Genomic DNA, 19,430 nt, shown 5'->3' with positions numbered 1-19,430 from the left:
TACTATGGGAGTGATGTTTACCTTCTCCAAACAAGTGCCAGGCAGCAACGCAATCGGCATGTTGTTGGCGGTAGGTCGACTAAAGCGGCGCATCATTGGGGATGGTTCTAAATTTAAACCATCTTTTCTCCGTGGGAGGTGCCACAATGAATGGAAAAATTACTCGCTTTCACTCGCCGAGGATTACCGATGGAATATGACGTAGACAACTACTAATACCGATAGAGTTCAACCAAAGGTCAAATCGCAAAGGTGCACTGAATAACTGACGGCACTGATGGTCAAGTTCACGGTCAGCTTTGAAACCAAGTCTTTTTTTTTTTTTGTATATTAATTTATTTGATAAGGCTCAACCGAATTAACTTAACAGAGCCGAGGATTCATGGTCACTATACAATACATCTTAAAGCTATAGTCAAAAGGTACAACACAATAAACACTTTATCTTCCGCTATCCAAAAAGCCTCCTCCATCAGAACTGGAGCCGCTTCCAGTAGTTTCATTGTATGGCAAATTGTTGTACGCCAACGAGGGTCAGAGCGCGTCCATTGCAGCAATGGATGCAAAACGTGGTCAGCACTCACACACTCATCACGAAACGGTTGCTTTCCAAAGTCGACAACGCATCGACCGAAAGAACTGCTGATGAAGAACAATGAGGAGGACCACACAATGGTTGCTGCCGAGTAAACAGACGATCGCGTAGCACACATCGAGAGTGGCCTGCTTTTGTCGACAGCCGAGTGAACACTCTGAAACCAAGTCTAGATCTGATTAATATGCAGTTGTTAGCCAGCTGCCGATGACTGAGTAATTTTCTAATATTCAAAATTCACGCTTATTTTCAAGCGCTAAACGTTCAACTAGTTCCTTCAATGCCACCCAAAGGGAAGTTGGCTCGCGTGCATTTGCTAGGGGTAGTGTGCTGCCGAGTAGAAGCAACAGGTAATGCAACACCGTCATTAAGGTCGATTAATGTGGTAATTGAATACCTTTTCGGACGGTGAAGTTCGTATCGTAACGGCTGGTTGTTCAAATCGTGGAGCTTGCTTTCTAGAAGCACATACACTTATAATATGTGTTAAGTCACACAACGAAAGCTGAAACCAACCATACCGTGAGGTTGTTGTTATGGATCGACTTTACGGTAGATAAATATATAATATGAGAAGCTCACCAAACAAAAATGTATTGCATACTCCCATTTCATTGCAAAATAAAATAGGGGAATTTACGTATTCTCGGCAGCCTAAGCAGCGACCTTCTTTCTATAGCCTTTTTCTCTAAGGAACGCACACATATGCAGTATTGGTTTGTTTACAATCTTTTGCTGCCAGCTGCTCTAACAATTTCAGTCGAAAGAATTGTCAAAAACTGTTTTGAAACGCTTTTACAAAGCTCCAATCTTCTCTAGTGAGAGCGAGTATTATCGGCAACCAGTTTTTCTTCGGCAACCGTTCCATTTGAACTGCATGTAAATCTGCTGTTCTATTATCGGCAACTCGAAATCAGCTACAATTTGTAGTGCGTGTGTTTCATTTCAAGAAAACCTTGCTAGATTGCTTTTTCTCAGTGGTAAAAATATAGTAAATTGAAGCTGAAAGCATAAAGAATCGTTTGCATGCATTCAGCGAAGTGTTTTCGTAAGAAAATCCAGTGAAAATAGTGTTTCAATTTGGGTTGCCGAAAATAGTCTGGCATGCCGAAGCCGTCATTTCCCCTACTACAATTTATTTGTCGATGTTTTTCTCCCAAGCCGGACTTCAAACTTGAATGGTGTTAATTTAATTGAAGACAACATATCAAGGAGACTGGCAACGTAAAAATGACGTGGTTTAGAAAAATTTAGTTTTTTTTTTTTTTGTTAAATGCCAGTGACATCCTGGGAATAAAAATCCGCTAATTTCACAAAAAATCACGATTCCCTATAGAATTGTAAAATATACATTCAAAGTGTTTTTTATGTTACTTCATACGCGAAGTTAACGATTTTCAGAGTTGGTTGGAAATGCTAACATGAAGCTTTAGTGTGATGATTTATTAGCTAGAGAATGATCTTTAGAAGAATGTAGGTGGATAGTGCCGTACTCTAACGGAACTATCCACCTACATTCTTCTAAAGATCATTCTCTAGCTAATAAATCATCACACTAAAGCTTCATGTTAGCATTTCCAACCAACTCTGTAAAATATACATTTTTCCGGGAAAATGGCAGATACTTCTGGGGCAAGTCTGCAGGACCTCTGGAGAAAATCGGAAGGAGCTTCCAGCAGAAATCGTTAGAACTGTCCGGTGTCAGTCAGAAGAATCTTTCAGAGCAAATCTAAAAAAAAAAAAAACGGAATAAACTTCCAGGAGAAGTTGCAGGAATCTTCCGGTGGAAGTCATAACAACATTCTAATAAAACTGGAACAAGCTTCCACGGAGAGATGCTTGAAACTTGAGAGGAAAGTTTAAAGAAACCTCAGTATCAAATTCCGGGACTAGTTTTAAGGGGGGAAATACAAGTAAAAAAAAATTTTTTATCGATTTTTTATATTTTACTTTAATATTTTTTAAAAAAAATCTACGAGCGCGAGGAAGGAGTGATCTATGGCCCCGGTATCGCCGATTAACCGTAAGTTCCAGAAATCATGTTTTTACACAACCCAAAACTTTAAATGCGTTTTTCTCGAAACGGTGTTTTCCAAATAGATTTTTACTCTATGTGAACCACTGATATCATGAAAAAAATTAACAATAAATAATTTTCAGGTCTGCCTAAAGTGGAAAAACAACAGTGAACAATTAACTTTTTTTTCAGATATTTTTTTCTAAATTTTTAAATCGTTTTTTTTTGCTCTTTTTTTTCGGTTTTAGAGGTTTGCATAGAACAAAAATCTTTATTGAATAAGGTCCAATTGATAAAAGTAAGTTTTGTCCATTTTTCAGATCTCTAGAACGCCTGCCAATTACCAATCCCCACCGGAGGCGACCTTCTTCCGATGTGACCCCAAGGAGCCACAGAGGTCACACACCAATGAAAAAAATCTCAAATGTAGAGGAAGATTTAAGCAATTTAATGCAAAAAACGGGCTACAAAATGGTGAGTGACAATCTGGAAGGAGCGATATACCTAGCTCCGGTCCTCACAAGTTCCTACCTCACGCCTCCAAGAGTCATATGATCACAAAAGACTGGGAGCCTGTTAATAAGAGGATAATCGTTGCCAGATTTAGAACACGGGTTCGTAACCTTACCATAATCCAATGTTATGCGCCAACCGATGCTGCCGAGCTACAGGACAAGGAGAATTTTTACAGTCAACTGAATGCCGTCGTGGATAAGGTTCCAAAGGGTGACATCAAGATCTACACTGGCGACTTCAATGCGAAGATCGGCTCCGACAACACGGACTATGAGACGCCATGGTCTCGGCGAAATGAGCGAGAACGGTGAGCTGTTTGCAGAATTTTGTGGCAATAACGAAATGGTGATCGCGAGCTCGCTCTTCCCCCATCGGCCAGTGCACAAAGTCACGTGGGTTTCCCGTGATGGACATACCGAAAATCAGATCGACCACATCTGCATCAGCCGAAAATGGAGACGGAGCCTTCTTGATGTCCGGAATAAACGAAGGGCCGACATCGCGTCAGACCATCACCTTCTAATCGGCGAAATCCGCCTACACATGGCGCGGATCCAGCGACGGGACGCCGACTTGAAGATCCAGCGGTAAAAAGATCTTTTGTTGAAGAACTTGAGACTCGAGCTGCGGACGTTCCAGAAGGTGGTAGCGTAGAAGAACAATGGACGGCCATCAAGAATGCCTTTATAGAAATAAGCGAGAACAACTTGGGTGAGCTGCGCACCCAGAGGAGGATCACAGATGAAACCTGACGGAAGATTGAGGAGCGTAGAGAAGCAAAAGTCGCGATAGAGCGGGCGAGAACCAGAGGAGCCAAGAACGAAGTCCGTCAACGGTACTCGGTTCTAGAGAAGGAAGTCAAGCGCTCTTGCAGACGGGACAAGCGAGCGCGATATCTCACGACGCCTGAGTGGAGCAATGATGAACCCGAGGATGCCAGTGAAGAACACGACTGGACAATTGCTTACCGACCCCACTGACCAGCTGAAATGCTGGTTTGAGCACTTCGAACAACTTCTTCAAGTTTCAACGGCCAACCAGCCATCAACATCTCGGCATGATCCGCCTAGGGTGCGGCGCATCACTCGCGTCAATTCCAAGGCCCCATCACTGCAGGAGATTGAAGCAGCCATCCGAAGCACAAAAGGCTCCAGGGTTCGATCGCATATCAGCAGAGATGCTCAAAGCGGACCCCATGCTATCCGCACAAATGTTGCATCAACTATTCTGTAATATCTGGGACACCGCGACTTTTCCGGCCGACTGGATGCAGGGCATCTTAGTGAAGGTCCCAAAGAAGGGGGATCTGACTGTGTGTGACAATTGGCGAGGCATCATGTTACTGTGTATTGTTCTCAAAGTTCTGTGCAAAGTTATCCTGAATCGGATACAGGAGAAGATCGACGCGACTCTCCAACGGCAGCAGGCAGGATTCCGTGCCGGAAGATCTTGTGTGGACCATATTGTCACGCTCCGCATCATTCTGGAGCAGATCAATGAATTCCAAGAGTCCCTTTATTTGGTATTCATTGACTACGAAAAAGCTTTCGACCGTCTCAATCACGAGAATCTGTGGGGCGCCCTGAGACCCAAGGGAGTCCCGGATAAAATCGTCAACCTCATCGAAGCGCAGTATGAGGCTTTCACGTGCAGAGTTCTGCATAACGGAGCCTTGTCCGACCCTATCCGGGTAGTCGCTGGTGTGAGACAAGGATGTATACTATCACCGCTACTGTTTCTCATCGTAATCGACGAGATCATGGTAGGTGCAATTGACCGTGTACCGAACCGTGGGCTGCTTTGGCAGCCTATCACCATGGAGCATCTCAACGACTTCGATTTGGCTGATGATGTTGCTCTACTAGCACAACGGCGCTCTGATATGCAGCCGAACGCTCCTCTGCGGCGGGTCTCACCATCAACGTCAAGAAGACCAAATCGTTGGATATCAACACGGGCAACCCTTCCAACTTTACGGTAGCGGGGCAAGCAGTGGAGAAGGTCAAAAGTTTCCAATATCTTGGCAGCCAAATAGCGTCGGACGGCGGGACCAAGAGCGACGTAGGTGCACGAATCAAGAAGGCTAGGGCTGCCTTTGCAAGTTTACGAAACGTATGGAGATCCAACCAGATAAGTCAACGCACCAAAATCCGAATTTTCAACACGAACGTGAAATCTGCGTTGTTATACGCCAGCGAGACGTGGTGTGTATCAGCGGAGAACACTCAAAAGCTGCAGGTCTTCATCAACCGATGCCTGCGGTATATAATTCGTGCCTGGTGGCCTCACAACTGGATCTCGAATGCCGAGCTCCATCGTCGATGTCATCAGAAGCCGATAGCAACAGAAATTCGAGAGCGAAAGTGGAGGTGGGTCGGCCACACACTTCGACGGGGCGGAAACGAAATCTGCAAGCAAGCGCTGGATTGGAATCCGGCAGGACATCGCAGCAGAGGCAGACCCAGGGGCTCATGGCGGCGGAGCCTCAATAAAGAAATTAAGCAAGTCGATAGGAATCTGACCTGGATCCAGGTCAAGACAAAAGCGAACAGCCGCCCAGGATGGAAGTCTTTCACGTTGACCCTTTGCACCGCTGGTGGTGCATAGGACCCTTAAGTAAGTAAAAAAAATGCAAAAAACCCCAAACGTTTGCGTTGTTTCATTTGCTCACAAAAAAATCCGAAAATCGTCGAGTTTTTGACGTGTTACTTGTATTTCCCCCCTTAAGACACTTTCAGCGGAATACAGAAAAACTTTCCAGGAATGACTGAAGAATCTTTCAAAAGAAATTAGAAGAAACTTCCGGAAGCAGTTACAAGAACTCCTGAAGAAAGTCGAAAGAAATCGGAAAAAATTGAAAACAAAAATTCTGGAGAAGTCGGATGACTCTTTTTTCTTTATTCAAGAGGTTTTCAGCCTAGCAGATGACACTGCTTGGAGCAGATGGATAAAATTTCTGGAGAAAACTTTCAGGGGTAAATCAAAATATAAAAATTAAATGGTTATGGATATTTTTTAGTTGTACACAAGTTCATAAGTGAATTCATTTCAGCTCAAATAATTCCACGGTGTTCTTTACAATGAATAAAACGCTAAAAATCAGCATTCCAAAATATTTACGGTTTAAAAGAAAAAACTTTCCCCTGCATTTTTCTTCTACTACAGAAAATTTTCATCGGGGAATCATGAACAAACGAAATTTTCATCGATATTTTTTATGCAATAGGATTGAACGAAAAGTGTAATAGTTGGAATCAGTCTTGTAAGCGGTCACGGTAGTCGACACATTTTCTGTGATAATCGACTTCTTTTGCCTCCGACATTTGCAAAACGAACTATCATAGTACAGTACCAAACTAAAATGTCATATGACACTGTCGCCGAAGACCCTCACGAATGTATGTATTTTAGTTTTTTCTTAATAAAGAGCTGCTGATGTTGTGCTTGTGTGAATTTTGAAAATAGCAGGCAATGATTTCCTAGTAATAACATTTCTGATCAGAAATGGTTTATTTTACACAAAATTGAGGAATTAGAACGAAATCACACATGTCATATGATAGCTATTTGATAATTTTCTTTTCGCTCGAATGTTATTTTACCGTTTGTGCTGTGTGAGAGAGACGACAGTAGAGTACGAGTGCACTAATACAAACAGACTGTCGCGCACGAAAACGAAGCGAGTGTAGTAAAAAAAAAAGTCAACTGTTTCAACCCCTGGTTGGAACACATTTTGTATAAAAAGATAATTTTATATATTTGCCTCAAAATTCTGGGTGGGAGGGTGTTGGTACCCTAACCCCCCTCTTTGATGCGCTTGAAGACAAAAACATACAGGAAATTAACCTAGAAATTATATGCACTCCCGATCATAAGTTTGAAGTCACCATTTATAAAACATGTAAATGGATGAAGTGGCAGTAGGCTCTGCTCGAGAGCGGTTGATTTTCGATTTGGCTGTCACGTTTTTGCTTCGGTAAGAATTTTCCCTTAGGGCCGTTGAATTTAAGTAAAGGTTTCCAATAATGTCACGTGTTACCACCATATCCTGTGTTCACTAGTTGGTAAAGTCATATACGCAAAAGTGTTTTTAAAAACCGGGAGAGGAGGATCCATTATGGTACTAAAGAGGATGTGTATGAGCAAGTGCAATAGAAATCAGGCTTGTTACAGATCCTTCCATTGATAAAAACAAAACTACGGAGCCCATGGATTGGAGGATGATATTAACATGGTGAGACCAGTCCAAATACTTTTTCATTTTCATTTTGCAGCGTTTGGTGGGGCAATGGGAGCGCAAGTCAATCCAAAGCCGAGGATAAAAGAAGGGTAATGGCTGAATAGTCTATCCGGACCACTTGAGCGCCATGGAAAAAGGAAGGGATTGAAGAGGTCGGTTATTGGGGGGTTTTGAGGAAATGACACATAGTACTAGATTTGTGTTGCAAATGTAAAGAAACCGAAAATCTATCTCCCACTGATTTATCCTTTCACATATATACCAAATTGATATTTTAAAGCAACCATCAAAATAAACAGACAATATATGAAAAGGCTAGTTGCCTCCCTAAGCGGACCCCCCGCATCCTAACTCTTTTGTTAATCTACTTAATGTTATTAGGCTGTCTAAATTTTCTTATTGTTCGTTTGATGATTATGATATCTCATAATAATCATAATTAATAAATAATTGCAATCTTTAATTTACCTAATCAATCATAACTCATGCTTTATTAAGTACCTAAACCGCTATGTAATCTAAAATTTAACGTGTTTCAAGTAATTTTGACTTTGACTTTGATCTATATTTATTATATCTTAGATCGACCCAGATGACACCTTCAAGTGACTAAAATGCTTCACTTTGAAATTAGTTTCCTAGCTGATTTTTAAATTATACAGGGTATATGCTCCAACTACACTCACACGTTTCCACTAAGTCGTCCCACAAAATTACGTATGAATATGTCACAATAGAAGCACGCCACAGTGGAAATCCCGAGCCATAGTTCAAACACTTATCGCAAATCAAAATGAAGCACATATAAGATTACTTACAATACCATGTACAAAAATGGTGTTCAACACTGTTCCCTGAGTAATGCTTCAATAAAAACAACAATGAAAGCTTGTCACGCAAATAAAAGGAGCACTGTTGGGCACTTTCTGAAATATTTCAATAGTATAATTCCCTTGCAAGCCCAAATAAATCTATCTGCGTAAAAATAAATAAAATAAGAGTGATTTGCGGAAAAAACCCGCCAGTATCGCACCCAACGTCAGTGCCTATACGTAAGCGTACTACAACGCGGCTTTCAAATAAAGGAGTAGCAAGTGTGATACTATCAGTTCAGGCTAGAACTTTGGTTCTCTTATGCAATGGTTCATCAGAGAGGGGAAGCTCAGTAATCCTCATCGCATGCTCATGACGCTATTCTGTCACGGCTTGAGCCAACGATGCCGGACCTAAACCAACCGTCTCCAACGCTCCACTATGAAGCATAAGATGAGGCCCACCGACCAACGTCCAGGTTAAAAACTAGCCAAGGGGAGGGCATTCATCCAAACATTGTTTTGGAGCTGAATTTTGCGTTCTAATTATTTAATATCAAAAGTGATGCTGGTATGTGTCGATTTTTTCTCCTCCTTAAGCCTTAATCCAGTTCAAACTATATGGTTAAACCTGGTTTAATATTTAAGCGGAGGTGAACAAATTGGCCCTCAGAGCACCTAAATTTCATAGTGTGTAGTTTGGTATTCTTCCCTGAAATATTTTGGTGACATCCCTAGAATTCCTTTGAATTTTTCTTAAAATTTTCTTTGGAAATTTTATTAAAATTTCTAGATAATTTTTAAAGGACTTCTGAAAATCAAGCACCGACCAGTATCCTTGAAAAGTTTCCTAGGTTCATTATGTATTTTTGTAAGTTTATTTCCCCTGATTTGTCCTCGAAATTCAAGGTTTTTCGCAGTTTTTTGCACGGTGTTTCCTTGATTTTTTTCCGGTCACCCTGGTAACAATTGTTTATTTTTAAACAGATATGCATATTTCTACTGTAGACTTCCTAAGTGCCAAGTACTCAATTTAAAATTTGTGATAATGTTGTTCACATGGGAAAAAGTGACTTAAGTAACTATTTTTATGGAAATAGTGACTTTAATGACTTTTTGGTGCAAAAAGTGACTTTTTAGAGACTGACTTAAAAATAGTGACCTAGTCACTAAAAAGTGACCTACTACAGCTTCTGCTGTATTGTCAAAGATAGAAGCAAAATTTATTCTAATGGGTCAAGTCTTGAAAACTAAGCTGTCACGCACAATCTGGTTTTGAAAGTTGGTGCACAGGTAAAAAGTCAGGTTACGGGACGCTTACTGTATTACTGTATTTCAAAAAGTGATTATTTTCCATACAATCGAAAAAAAAAATCTCAGAGGATTTTTTTTAGGCAGATTTTGTCACCTTTTGTCACTATGTGCTTTTGCTAATTATACAAAATGCACAAAATCGACATGGCCTTAAACACATAATCAATTAGGTACAGAGATAATACAGCTCGTTGATTGCCAAAGCTATATATAAACTTTGAAGATAAATACCTAAGTCCAGAGACAAACAAACAAAGACATATTCGATCTTACCTGTCCGGTAGTCCACTGAGTGCATGACCGAGTACCTCCGGTGTTTTGTTCGTTCCTTGGGGTAGCGTTTTGGCCAACCTGTCGACATGCTTTTCGTCAGGTAGCTTTTCCTCTTCTGAATCGATCTGCGAAATGAAAATGAAATGCAAACATACGTCGTTTAGTTCGCCAGGCACAGTCAGTAGTAGGTACAGTGATTGAAATTGAACGTGACAATAGTCGAATTGAACCCAATGACACCGACGCCAACCGATGTGTCTACATCAATTGGCGTCCCCTCGACAGAGCGACACGGGGCGTAAACAATGAATAAGTGAATGCGGTTTTCCTAGCTATACTGGGCGACACATTCAAGTAAATGCCAACCTGAAATCGCTTCGACTTTGTACCCAATCACGCTGTCGTTCATGCACAATGAAATCATCCGTACGCATGCGGTTCGAAAATAAATCACCAGATCTTGTTCGCTAAGTATTAGAAGAAGGTAGCATGCAATGTGAGATGGTGCGATCGTCTTACCCATAATCTTCAACTCGAGGCAATCGCCACATGTGCCGATATTTTAAACCAGATGGCGTGAGAAACCGGCCGGCATTTTTATCAGTTGTGTTATTGCTATTATCGCCATCGGCTGACATACCTGATTAGTAATCGCGCTCTCAACGGTAGGAAAGCCGTTGGTGGAGTAAACAACAAAGTCAAGTACGACCAGAGTTGCCAAAAGCAAATCTTTGTTTTTTTTAACCAAAAAATCTTTTCATCTTATTTTTTGTCCAGAAAATCTGTGTTAATAGTTTATGAATTAAACATTTTAAAAATGTTCTTAGCAAAGCGATTAAGCTGATAGAGACATAAAACTGATAAAAATTTATGCATAATAAATTACCTTTGACATTGCAAAAAAATAATACTTCTGACAGTTCTCATTATCCTTTTTTATCCGGCAGAAAAAAATTAGATATTAGAGTAGATGATGAAAAATTGCTCTGAAGTGAAAATTAAAGTTGTGTTTTTTAAACAACTTAAGTTTTCTTTTTGGAATGTTAGATCATAATTTAAAAATCTGTGTAATCTGTTTAAATAGACCTGTGCGCCGATCAAAAAAATTTCGGCGGCGGCGTGATATGTTATTTTCTACCGGCGGCGGCGGCGTGGCGGCGTCACGCCGTTTGCTTTCGGCGGCGGCGGCGTGGCGGCGTGGGTCGGCGTGAGTTTATTTTTAATGATTTAGAAAAAAAAAATACTTTTCAAGCCAACCGCACATGTACAAAAAATGCTACCCACATTCGAGTTCAGATTACTCAAAATCGCTAAAACGTAGGTCACTCATAGTGTGAATAAATTTTGCGACACTTTCCCGCGGAAACTTCTTAAATATGGGGAAAATTTAAGAAAATTGTACACAGGTTAGAAGTGCACTAGTGGACAGACTAAAACCATATTCAGTTTTCCTCATATCCGAGATGTTTTCCTCGGAAAAGCGTCGGAAAATTGACTCATTCTATGAGTGACCTACGTTTTCGTGAATTTGAGTAACCGGTACTCAAATATGAGTAACTCTTACTCATTTTTGAGTCGTTCTCAATTTTGAGACATTCTCAAAGTATGTCAAATGCTTATTAAAATTGCAGGGGGTAGAGTCGTATGGCAAAGTGTTACAACCCTTTTATTAAGTATAAGAAAAGTACGTTATGTAGAGGTGGATAGTATTGAAAAGCAATCTGTTGCATTATGTACCAATGTAATGAGCCCTAGGATTTTTTTCATTTATTGAACATGTTGATAGCGATAAATGAGACTGAGACTGACTGAGACAATTTTTCAGTTAAAGCTCATTTTCTGCCAAAATGATACAATTTCAAAATGTCAAGATTAACTGGAAGAACACTGATGCGTTTTAAATGCATTTATATTAGTGAATTCCGCTAAAAGTCTTTTCTACAAAGTTTTTCCTTATAGTTAGGCCCTCATTTCAATGATAATGAATTCTAGGGTGGTTCTTATTATCATTAAAATCAAAAATCTAACTTTTTTGTTTGAATAAATTAAGGTATACATTTTTCGGCAAAGTTATAGCTGAGGTAATTTCAAGCAACTTTGTTAAAAACAACTTTTTTGTGTCTCTTAAATTGGCCGATTTAGAGCTATTTTCTTGAATTGAGTTAGGGTGGTGCTAAAAAACAGTTATTTTGCTCTAGTTTTCTTATTTCAAATTTCTCAGCAAAGGTATCTTAAAACGACTTTTAGATCTTTAGAAGGCGCAAATTTTTGCTGTAGAAAGCTTGTCAATATCTTTCGTCGATCAAGAGTTATTGATGTTTTTATACTAAAAATATGCGCTTTTCAAATGTTAAAAAATCAAAAAATCAAAAGCACTCTCACGCAAACCAACATAACTGTCTGGTAGGGGAAGTCTTCCCCTATCCGATGGTGATGTTTATTTGTGTTGACTTGCCTTAACTTTCTATATATTATCGAAAGAAGTTATTGTTTACAAAAGGTTTTACGCCCTTATTCCAGCTCTATCTAGAATTATAGTTTCAGAACCACGACTTTAAAAAAACTCACCTCAAACGGCTCAAAAAAGTTTCGCAAGTCTTCAACTAGCGCCTGTCAATATGAGATCGTGCTTATTAAGACGGTTCAATAAAGCATTCACGCCAGCTCTCTTCAGTTCGAGACTTTTCATCATCTTAAGTAAGTAATGCCAACGTGTTACGGTGATTGTTTTAAGTGTTGGGGCTTATTTAGGTCCACCGTCAAATTGAACATTGATATTCGTTTCATTGGCCATCTAGCTGCTCCTCCATAATAGATAACGGGTGTTGCTCATCCATATCAAGCCAATCTCCAGATTCTTCGATATCGGTTAATATTTGTCTGATTTTTTTTTTTTTCGACTTACAATTCCGGACTTCGGTATCACCTGGCCTCTTGTAAGCCTCTGACATGCATAACGAGCAGAACACTTTCTCCTTCACTATATCCAGAACAACATGTGAAAAGGGCATACAAGCTTTTTGTAAACAAACCTTTGTAGGCCCTTTTCTCACCAACCGAGGGTCGCCCACGCAAACCAGCAATATCATCGGGAAGGGGAAAGTGTCCCCTACCCGGTGATGTTAAAGGTTTGCGTTGGTGTCATATGGGTGGCGAGAAAAGGGCATAAAAAGGTTTGTTTACAAAAAGCTTGTATGCCCTTTTCACATGTTGTTCTGGATATGTATTTTCTCCTCACTTTTAGTATACATATTTTTTCCAAAGTATTTCCGCGAATCACTTGAAAGGTTTTTTCCTCTCGAAGTATCAATCGACAGAAAATTCAAAGGAATTTTATTTAAATTAAAATTCGACATCGTGGAAGTTGTCGTGAATGAGAACCAAAACGTCAAAAATCAAATGCGTAACTGAGACGAGACCGATGTGCAGGATCTATAGGTGAGGCAGAAGCAAACTTATCGAGACGAAACCAGTGAACTGGAGGACAAATAATGCTTTATCCAAGGGGTAGGTCACTCCACACACCAATCTTGGGTCATCTTTTTTTTTAGTGTGCCGCAGGTGTGCCGATTGTGCCAGTCATAGAGCAAGCTGCGGTTTTTTTGTAAAATACCCATCGCGGCAACCCGGTATTTCTGACACCTGGAATGTTTTGGTTTGAAATTGCAAGGATAAATCGGTATAGCGGCATTTCAGATTTAAATCTATAAGTGAACCAAGAAGTGAACTGTCGGTCTGAGTTCCTCAGGTATATCTCATAAGAGGATGTTCATGAATATATAACCAAACAGCACGTAATGTTTTGAACAATTTCAGTGACCAGCAGTTCCTTCATTTTATTTACAACAATAAAATGCCTACGAGATTGTACCAAAGGTGTACCGATGGATGTGCTCAAGCTATGCCGAATCTAATTGTGGCACAATGTGCTGAGTGACTTACCCCTTGGATCCGTATATACATCCCTGTGTGTATACATCTTCGTGTATACATCCCTGTGTGCTAGATAGAGAAAGTGCGAACAAACGTCAAAAAACTAAATGACGCTAAATCGCTGCCTCAGGCTTGTTAGAGGTTACTCAAACATGCGTCAGACGTATTCATTTTCATAACTTCTTTTTAAACGCCAAAGCATGAGTAGTTGGGATTTTTGAATATGAGTAACATTGACGCAAAAATAAATAAATAAATAAATAAATAAAGGCGGATTAAATGTTGAGTTTTCAGCCCATTTGTTGACTCAAAAAAAAAACAAATGGAATAGTGACCTGAAAAATTTTAATACAGCTAAACCGCTACTTTTCAAAATTATGAAACTTTGAGATATTTTAATAATATTTTTTATGTAAGAAGAGGAGGTAAAGTTTGTGTAGGACACATAAAAACTGTCAATTTTGCATTCAGAGGGTCATAATTAAATGAGATATTTCAATGAGTGAGTACCCTTCGTTATAACTAATAGCTAATTGCGACACTCTGCAAGTGAAATTGAAAGGTTTTATGTATCATACACAAACTTTACCTCCTCTTCTTGTATCTTACATATAAAAATTATTATAACAATATATCATTGCTTCATAATTCATATTAGTATTTTTTTAGCTGTAATGAAATTTTTCAGTCCTGAAAAATACGAAGTTTGCCTTTCGAATTTCGAAAGAAATCATTCAAAAATGGTGCAAATTGCAGCCGCCGTGGTAATTGTTTTACAATCTGTTTTATTTAAAATAAAATGCTTGATTAAAATGCTTTTCAGTTTTTGGTTTATTAATCCTAAAGAAAAAAAGAAAGAAAAGAAACGCCGTTTTACTCAAAATTTAGTTCTGACTATGTTACTAAATTTAGAGTAGATCCGGTTTCAATGAAATTCAGTGGTTTTTCACTCAATTTTGAGTAGCCATGAACGAGTGTGCACATAAGTTCTAATTTCAACGCGTTCAAGATGCATTTTATCGAAAAGGTGTTGCGGATTTTTCATCGGCGTGACATAAATTACATCGGCGGCGTGAACGATTTTTCTGCAGTGGCGCGCCGGCTCAATTTCATCGGCGGCGGCGGCGTATGAAAATCGTCGGCGGCGGCGGCGTGGCGCGGCGGCGCACAGGTCTATTTAAAACCCGAAAATCTGTGATCTGTGAATACAGATTCTTGGTTTTAAAGACTCTGAAAAATCTATTGAAACACTGATTGATCTGTAGTTTTGGCAATCCTGTAAATTACACCAACAAACTTGTATTGGAACAATCCTTATACCCTTCTTCTTATTCTTCTAGGCTATCTACGCTTTCTGTAGTGAGCGTTTTGTCGGCTCAACTAGATGCTCTTCCACAGTTATTAATTGGGAGCTTTCTATAGCATCACAGTAGCATCCAATGCATGAACCGCCGGGTAAAGCAGTGCATAAGAACGCTCGTCAACGGTTGTCGGGCTCTGCCAGACGATCGGCGACTTGCGATATCTGTGCATCTGAACTCCGATTCTTACCTCCACGCGGTGCTCGGTGGGGTTGCTGGCTATGATGCGTTGTAGCCAGAAACGCGAACAAGAACGGGGGAGTCCAAATGTTTTGAGTGTGTGCAGGATTGGACCTAGTCATGTCTTAGGCCCATCCGATTACCGTGCTCAGCCTTTCTGGCGGCAGTCAGTTGTCTACCGGACTTTAAACAATTGTAGATAGTGGATTTCGTGTGGCTAAAGTTTGTTCAGGATGAATGCATTCTGTAGGTAGAGTGTATGGACCTACTTCTAGTGTCCACGTTTGAAGCAACGGAGCGATTCGGGCTGGTAGATGGAACCTCCCGTCTTAAGTGTTTCCGTTCAGTGTGATAGGGGTGAGGCACTGTCCTATATTTTTTCCCCTAAGGTTTGCATTGGGAACAGACTCCGGCGGCTTCGGCCCGAGAGGGTCTTTCCCGTACGAAATAGTTGATGATGCAAAACAGAGTCAGCTATTGTGAGGGTCGACGGACCCTGGCGAAAAATAAACGCAGCGGGACGATTGTTCTCCTCATGGAGGCAGTCGAAGGAGGTGGAAAAGTAGCGTGGAACCTCAGTGGTTCAGTGGTTCAGCGTTCTGCTGGGCATACTGTTGAGGCCCACACGGATCGGGGTGGTTCGCGTTACGTGCTAGAGGTTAGTGATCCTGCTGATGCTGAAAAGCTGAAGCAGATCACTGAACTTAGCGGAGGGTTCAAGGTTCGGGTGGGTGCACACCCTACCTTGAACAAAATTCGTTGCGTGGTATCAAGTGTTGATATCATCAACGAATCGGAGCAGACTCTGAAGGAGCATTTTGCTACACAAGGTGTAGTAGATGTCCACAGAATCTGCAAGGGTAGTGGCGAGGGGAAGGTTAACACCTCATCCGTGGTGTTAACTTTCGAGGGTAACTGTTGACTCTGGTAAGGGTCAGCAGGTGCCATTTTTGTCTTCCCAATGGAAGAAGAAGAAGAAGGCCAAGCAGGGAGCTGCGAAGTCGAACCCTCAGGGCAAGGGAACAGACGGAGCTCCATCTGCAAAGGGTGCGAAGGCCGGCAAAAAGGGGACTACCCAGTGCAAGAGTACTGGGGTTGGTGCTAGTCCACCTGCCGGTCTTACGCAAGTTGCTACCAAGAGTGGAAAGACTACTGGTAGGGAGGGCAAAGTGCTAACCCAAGAGGTTGGCACCGACCCCTTGCCTGATGCCGAAACACCAACCGATAAGGATAAACAGCTCCTGGAAAAGTTGGTGGAAAGTCTACGAAAGGAGGTCGCCCTTGGCAAGGGGAAGATCAAACTGCTCAAGGAGTCCAAGACTCGCCTTGAGATGGAATGTGCTTCCCTTGTTGGACAACTCGAAAGAGTTGGCGTTAACCTCGACTCTGATGAGAGCGAGGCTACTGCTCCCGTGACCCGTAGGAAACGGAAGTAGACCGCCGGCTTCGAGGACACTCGAGGTAAGAAAAGCCGGAAAAAGGAGAAAACACAGCACCTTCTCCCCCCATTGACTCGGTATCGGAGCGCGAAAGCGATGCTGTTGCCGGTAAAAAGTAGTTACCATGTCTGATGTCCCACAACAGAATGGTAAAGAGCCATCGAACGTAATACTGCAATGGAATGTCCATGGGTTGCGATCAAAGTTATCTGAGATCCAGCTATTGACAAAGAAACTGAAGCCTTGTGTCGTCGCTCTCCAAGAAACGATGGCCAAGGTAGCAGATCTACCTCCAAACTATCTCGGTGGTAGATATAAGTGGTATATTAAGCCTCACATTAATGCCTACATCCACGGCACTGGATTGGCTATTAGAGAAGATATACCACATAAGGTAGAGCAGTTGGATACTGAATTGGAGGCCACCGCGGCCAACATTCAGTTTCCGTATAAGCTGACTGTTGTTAACTTATACATGGCTCCGAGGAATAGGGCTGGCAAGGAAGTGAACGTCATCGGCAAACTGCAAGATCTCATCTCGCAGCTGCCTGTCCCTTATGTGATAGTGGGCGATCTGAATGCGCATCACCCCTCCTGGGGATCACATAACGTTGGGTTGTTCAGTGCTGAACGATGGCAGACCGACTCGGTTCGATCCCACCACCGGGGTAGAGTCCGTGATTGATCTGGCCATAGCCTCTTGGGATGTAGCCAGCCAGTTTATCTGGCGGGTTGACGATGACTTACACGGAAGTGATCATTTTCCTATCTCATTGTCACAGGCTGTAGACCTCCCGTCTACTGTGACAAGGCTGAGATGGAACCTTGAGAAGGCAGATTGGGACAGCTTTGGCAAAGAAGTCTGTCGCCAACTGCCTGGTGATGACAGGATACTGAGACCAGGTGACTGGACCCAAATCTTGAGTAAAGCCGCTCGTCGTCACATCCCAAAGGCTGGAGGGAGAGGAGGTATGAAAACTGTCCCTTGGTGGAGGACAGAAGTTCATACAGCGATTAAGGCTAGACGTAAATGTCTAAGGGCGCTGCGTAGGTTGCAGCTTGATGATCCTTCTAGGGCCGATAGATTGAGGGAGTTTCAGCTTGCTCGATCTAAATCTAGAAGCGTAATCAAAGCTGCAAAGCGGGATACATGGTCTGCTTTCACCGCGGACATATCGGAAACCACTAGCTCTGGTGAGCTATGGCGAAAGGTAAAGTCTGTCGGTGGTAAGAACAGACATGTTGAGAGGGTTATTAAGTTGGATGGCGATTACACGAAAGACCCAGGACTTATCAGTGAGGCCCATGCTGATCAATTTGCCAAGGTGTCGGCAAACAGCAATCACAGTGATGAGTTCCTGCGTGTAAAGTCATTGGCTGAGGGGGAGTACCGCTACTCCCGTGACAGGCAGTGTAGTCTAGTTAAAGACTACAACAGGGTATTCGTGCTTGTAGAACTCAACTGGGCCCTGCGCCGCGGCCTTGGTAAGGCTGCGGGCCCTGACGACATCGGGTATCCCCTGCTTAGGAGATTACCCCTTGCCGGCCGATTGGCTCTTCTTGCTACTATGAACGAAGTCTGGCTTTCTGGCCCGATACCGGACGAGTGGAAAGAAGGGTTGGTTATTCCTATTCCCAAACATGGGAAGGATAAAACCCTAACAGAGGGTTATCGACCGATAACCCTGCTGAGCTGCATGGGAAAAAAAACTCGAGCGGATGGTTAACCGTCGTCTGTCAACCGAGCTGGAGAGGCAGGGACGGATCCACCCACGGCAACACGCATTTCGATGCGGCTATGGGTCGGAGACGTTCTTCTCTGAGCTCGATCATTTATTGGACAAGGCCTCGTCGGAAGATTTGCATGTAGATGTAGTCTCCCTCGATTTGTCCAAGGCATATGATATGACATGGAAGCTTCCTATCTTGACTTCCCTCAAGAGCTGGGACTTCCAAGGATGTATGTTTAACTACGTAGAAAACTTTCTACAGAACCGTAGGTTCCGAGTATTGAACGCTGGCGCAACATCTACCTCGAGGTTGCTGGAGAATGGCATCCCGCAAGGGTCTGTCCTTTCGGTTACACTGTTTCTCAATGCGATGAACTCAGTGTTTGAACGCATTCCCAAGGATGTATACATCATTGTATACGCCGATGATATTACCCTTATCGTGTTAGGTAAATACAGTAGGGTGGTTAGGCACAAGATGCAGGATGCAGTTCAGTCTGTCGTTGACTGGGCAGATGGTGTTGGGTTTGTGATTTCCCCCGAGAAGTCCAAACTGCTGCACGTCTGCTTTGGTCATCATCACAGACCGAACCTGCCTTATGTTAGTATCGGTGAGCATGCGGTCAAGGCCGTACGCGAGATGAAACTGCTTGGTGTGACTATTGATAACAAACTCCGATTTGTTAAGCACGCCAAGTTGGTGAAGGATAACGTCAACAACAAGTTGAATATCCTTCGGACCCTAAATGGTCGCTTCTCTGAAGCCTCTCGTAGTACATTGACCAAGGTTGCTAGGGCTCTGGTTGTCCCTAGCATCCTTTACGGGGCGGAACTGTGGAGCAGGGGTGGTGTCTCCCTGCTCAAGATTCTGGAACCTCAGTACAATGAGGCGTACAGAATTTGTAGCGGAGCGCTGAGGTCTTCACCAATAGCTTCTCTGTTGGTGGAGAATGGAAAGGTCCCTTTGGTGAATGTTGTCACCGAAGACCTGGCCACCAAGGCGCTAAGGCTCCTAGAAAG

At 42.1% G+C, this 19,430-nt stretch overlaps 2 protein-coding genes across 2 annotated transcripts in view; one reads left to right on the top strand and one right to left on the bottom strand.

The window, feature by feature from the left end:
• The window catches only part of Snx16 (sorting nexin 16), a 122,848-nt gene that overhangs the window by 18,313 nt on the left and 85,105 nt on the right, over positions 1–19,430 (top strand). The gene's annotated exons all lie outside the window — the stretch shown is intronic.
• Positions 1–19,430, bottom strand: part of Cds (CDP-diacylglycerol synthase) — a 61,076-nt gene that overhangs the window by 38,049 nt on the left and 3,597 nt on the right. Inside the window, exon 2 of the mRNA XM_065224684.1 lies at positions 9,768–9,892. Coding sequence (XP_065080756.1) covers positions 9,768–9,892 — 125 coding nt within the window. The remainder of the gene's footprint in view (positions 1–9,767; positions 9,893–19,430) is intronic.

The sequence above is a fragment of the Ochlerotatus camptorhynchus genome, unplaced genomic scaffold (assembly GCF_037179485.1).
Source record: "Ochlerotatus camptorhynchus isolate MF236.1 unplaced genomic scaffold, CSIRO-AGI_Acam_v1.1 ptg000213l, whole genome shotgun sequence".
Lineage (NCBI taxonomy): Eukaryota > Metazoa > Arthropoda > Insecta > Diptera > Culicidae > Ochlerotatus > Ochlerotatus camptorhynchus.
This window is presented reverse-complemented; position numbering and strand designations above follow the sequence as displayed.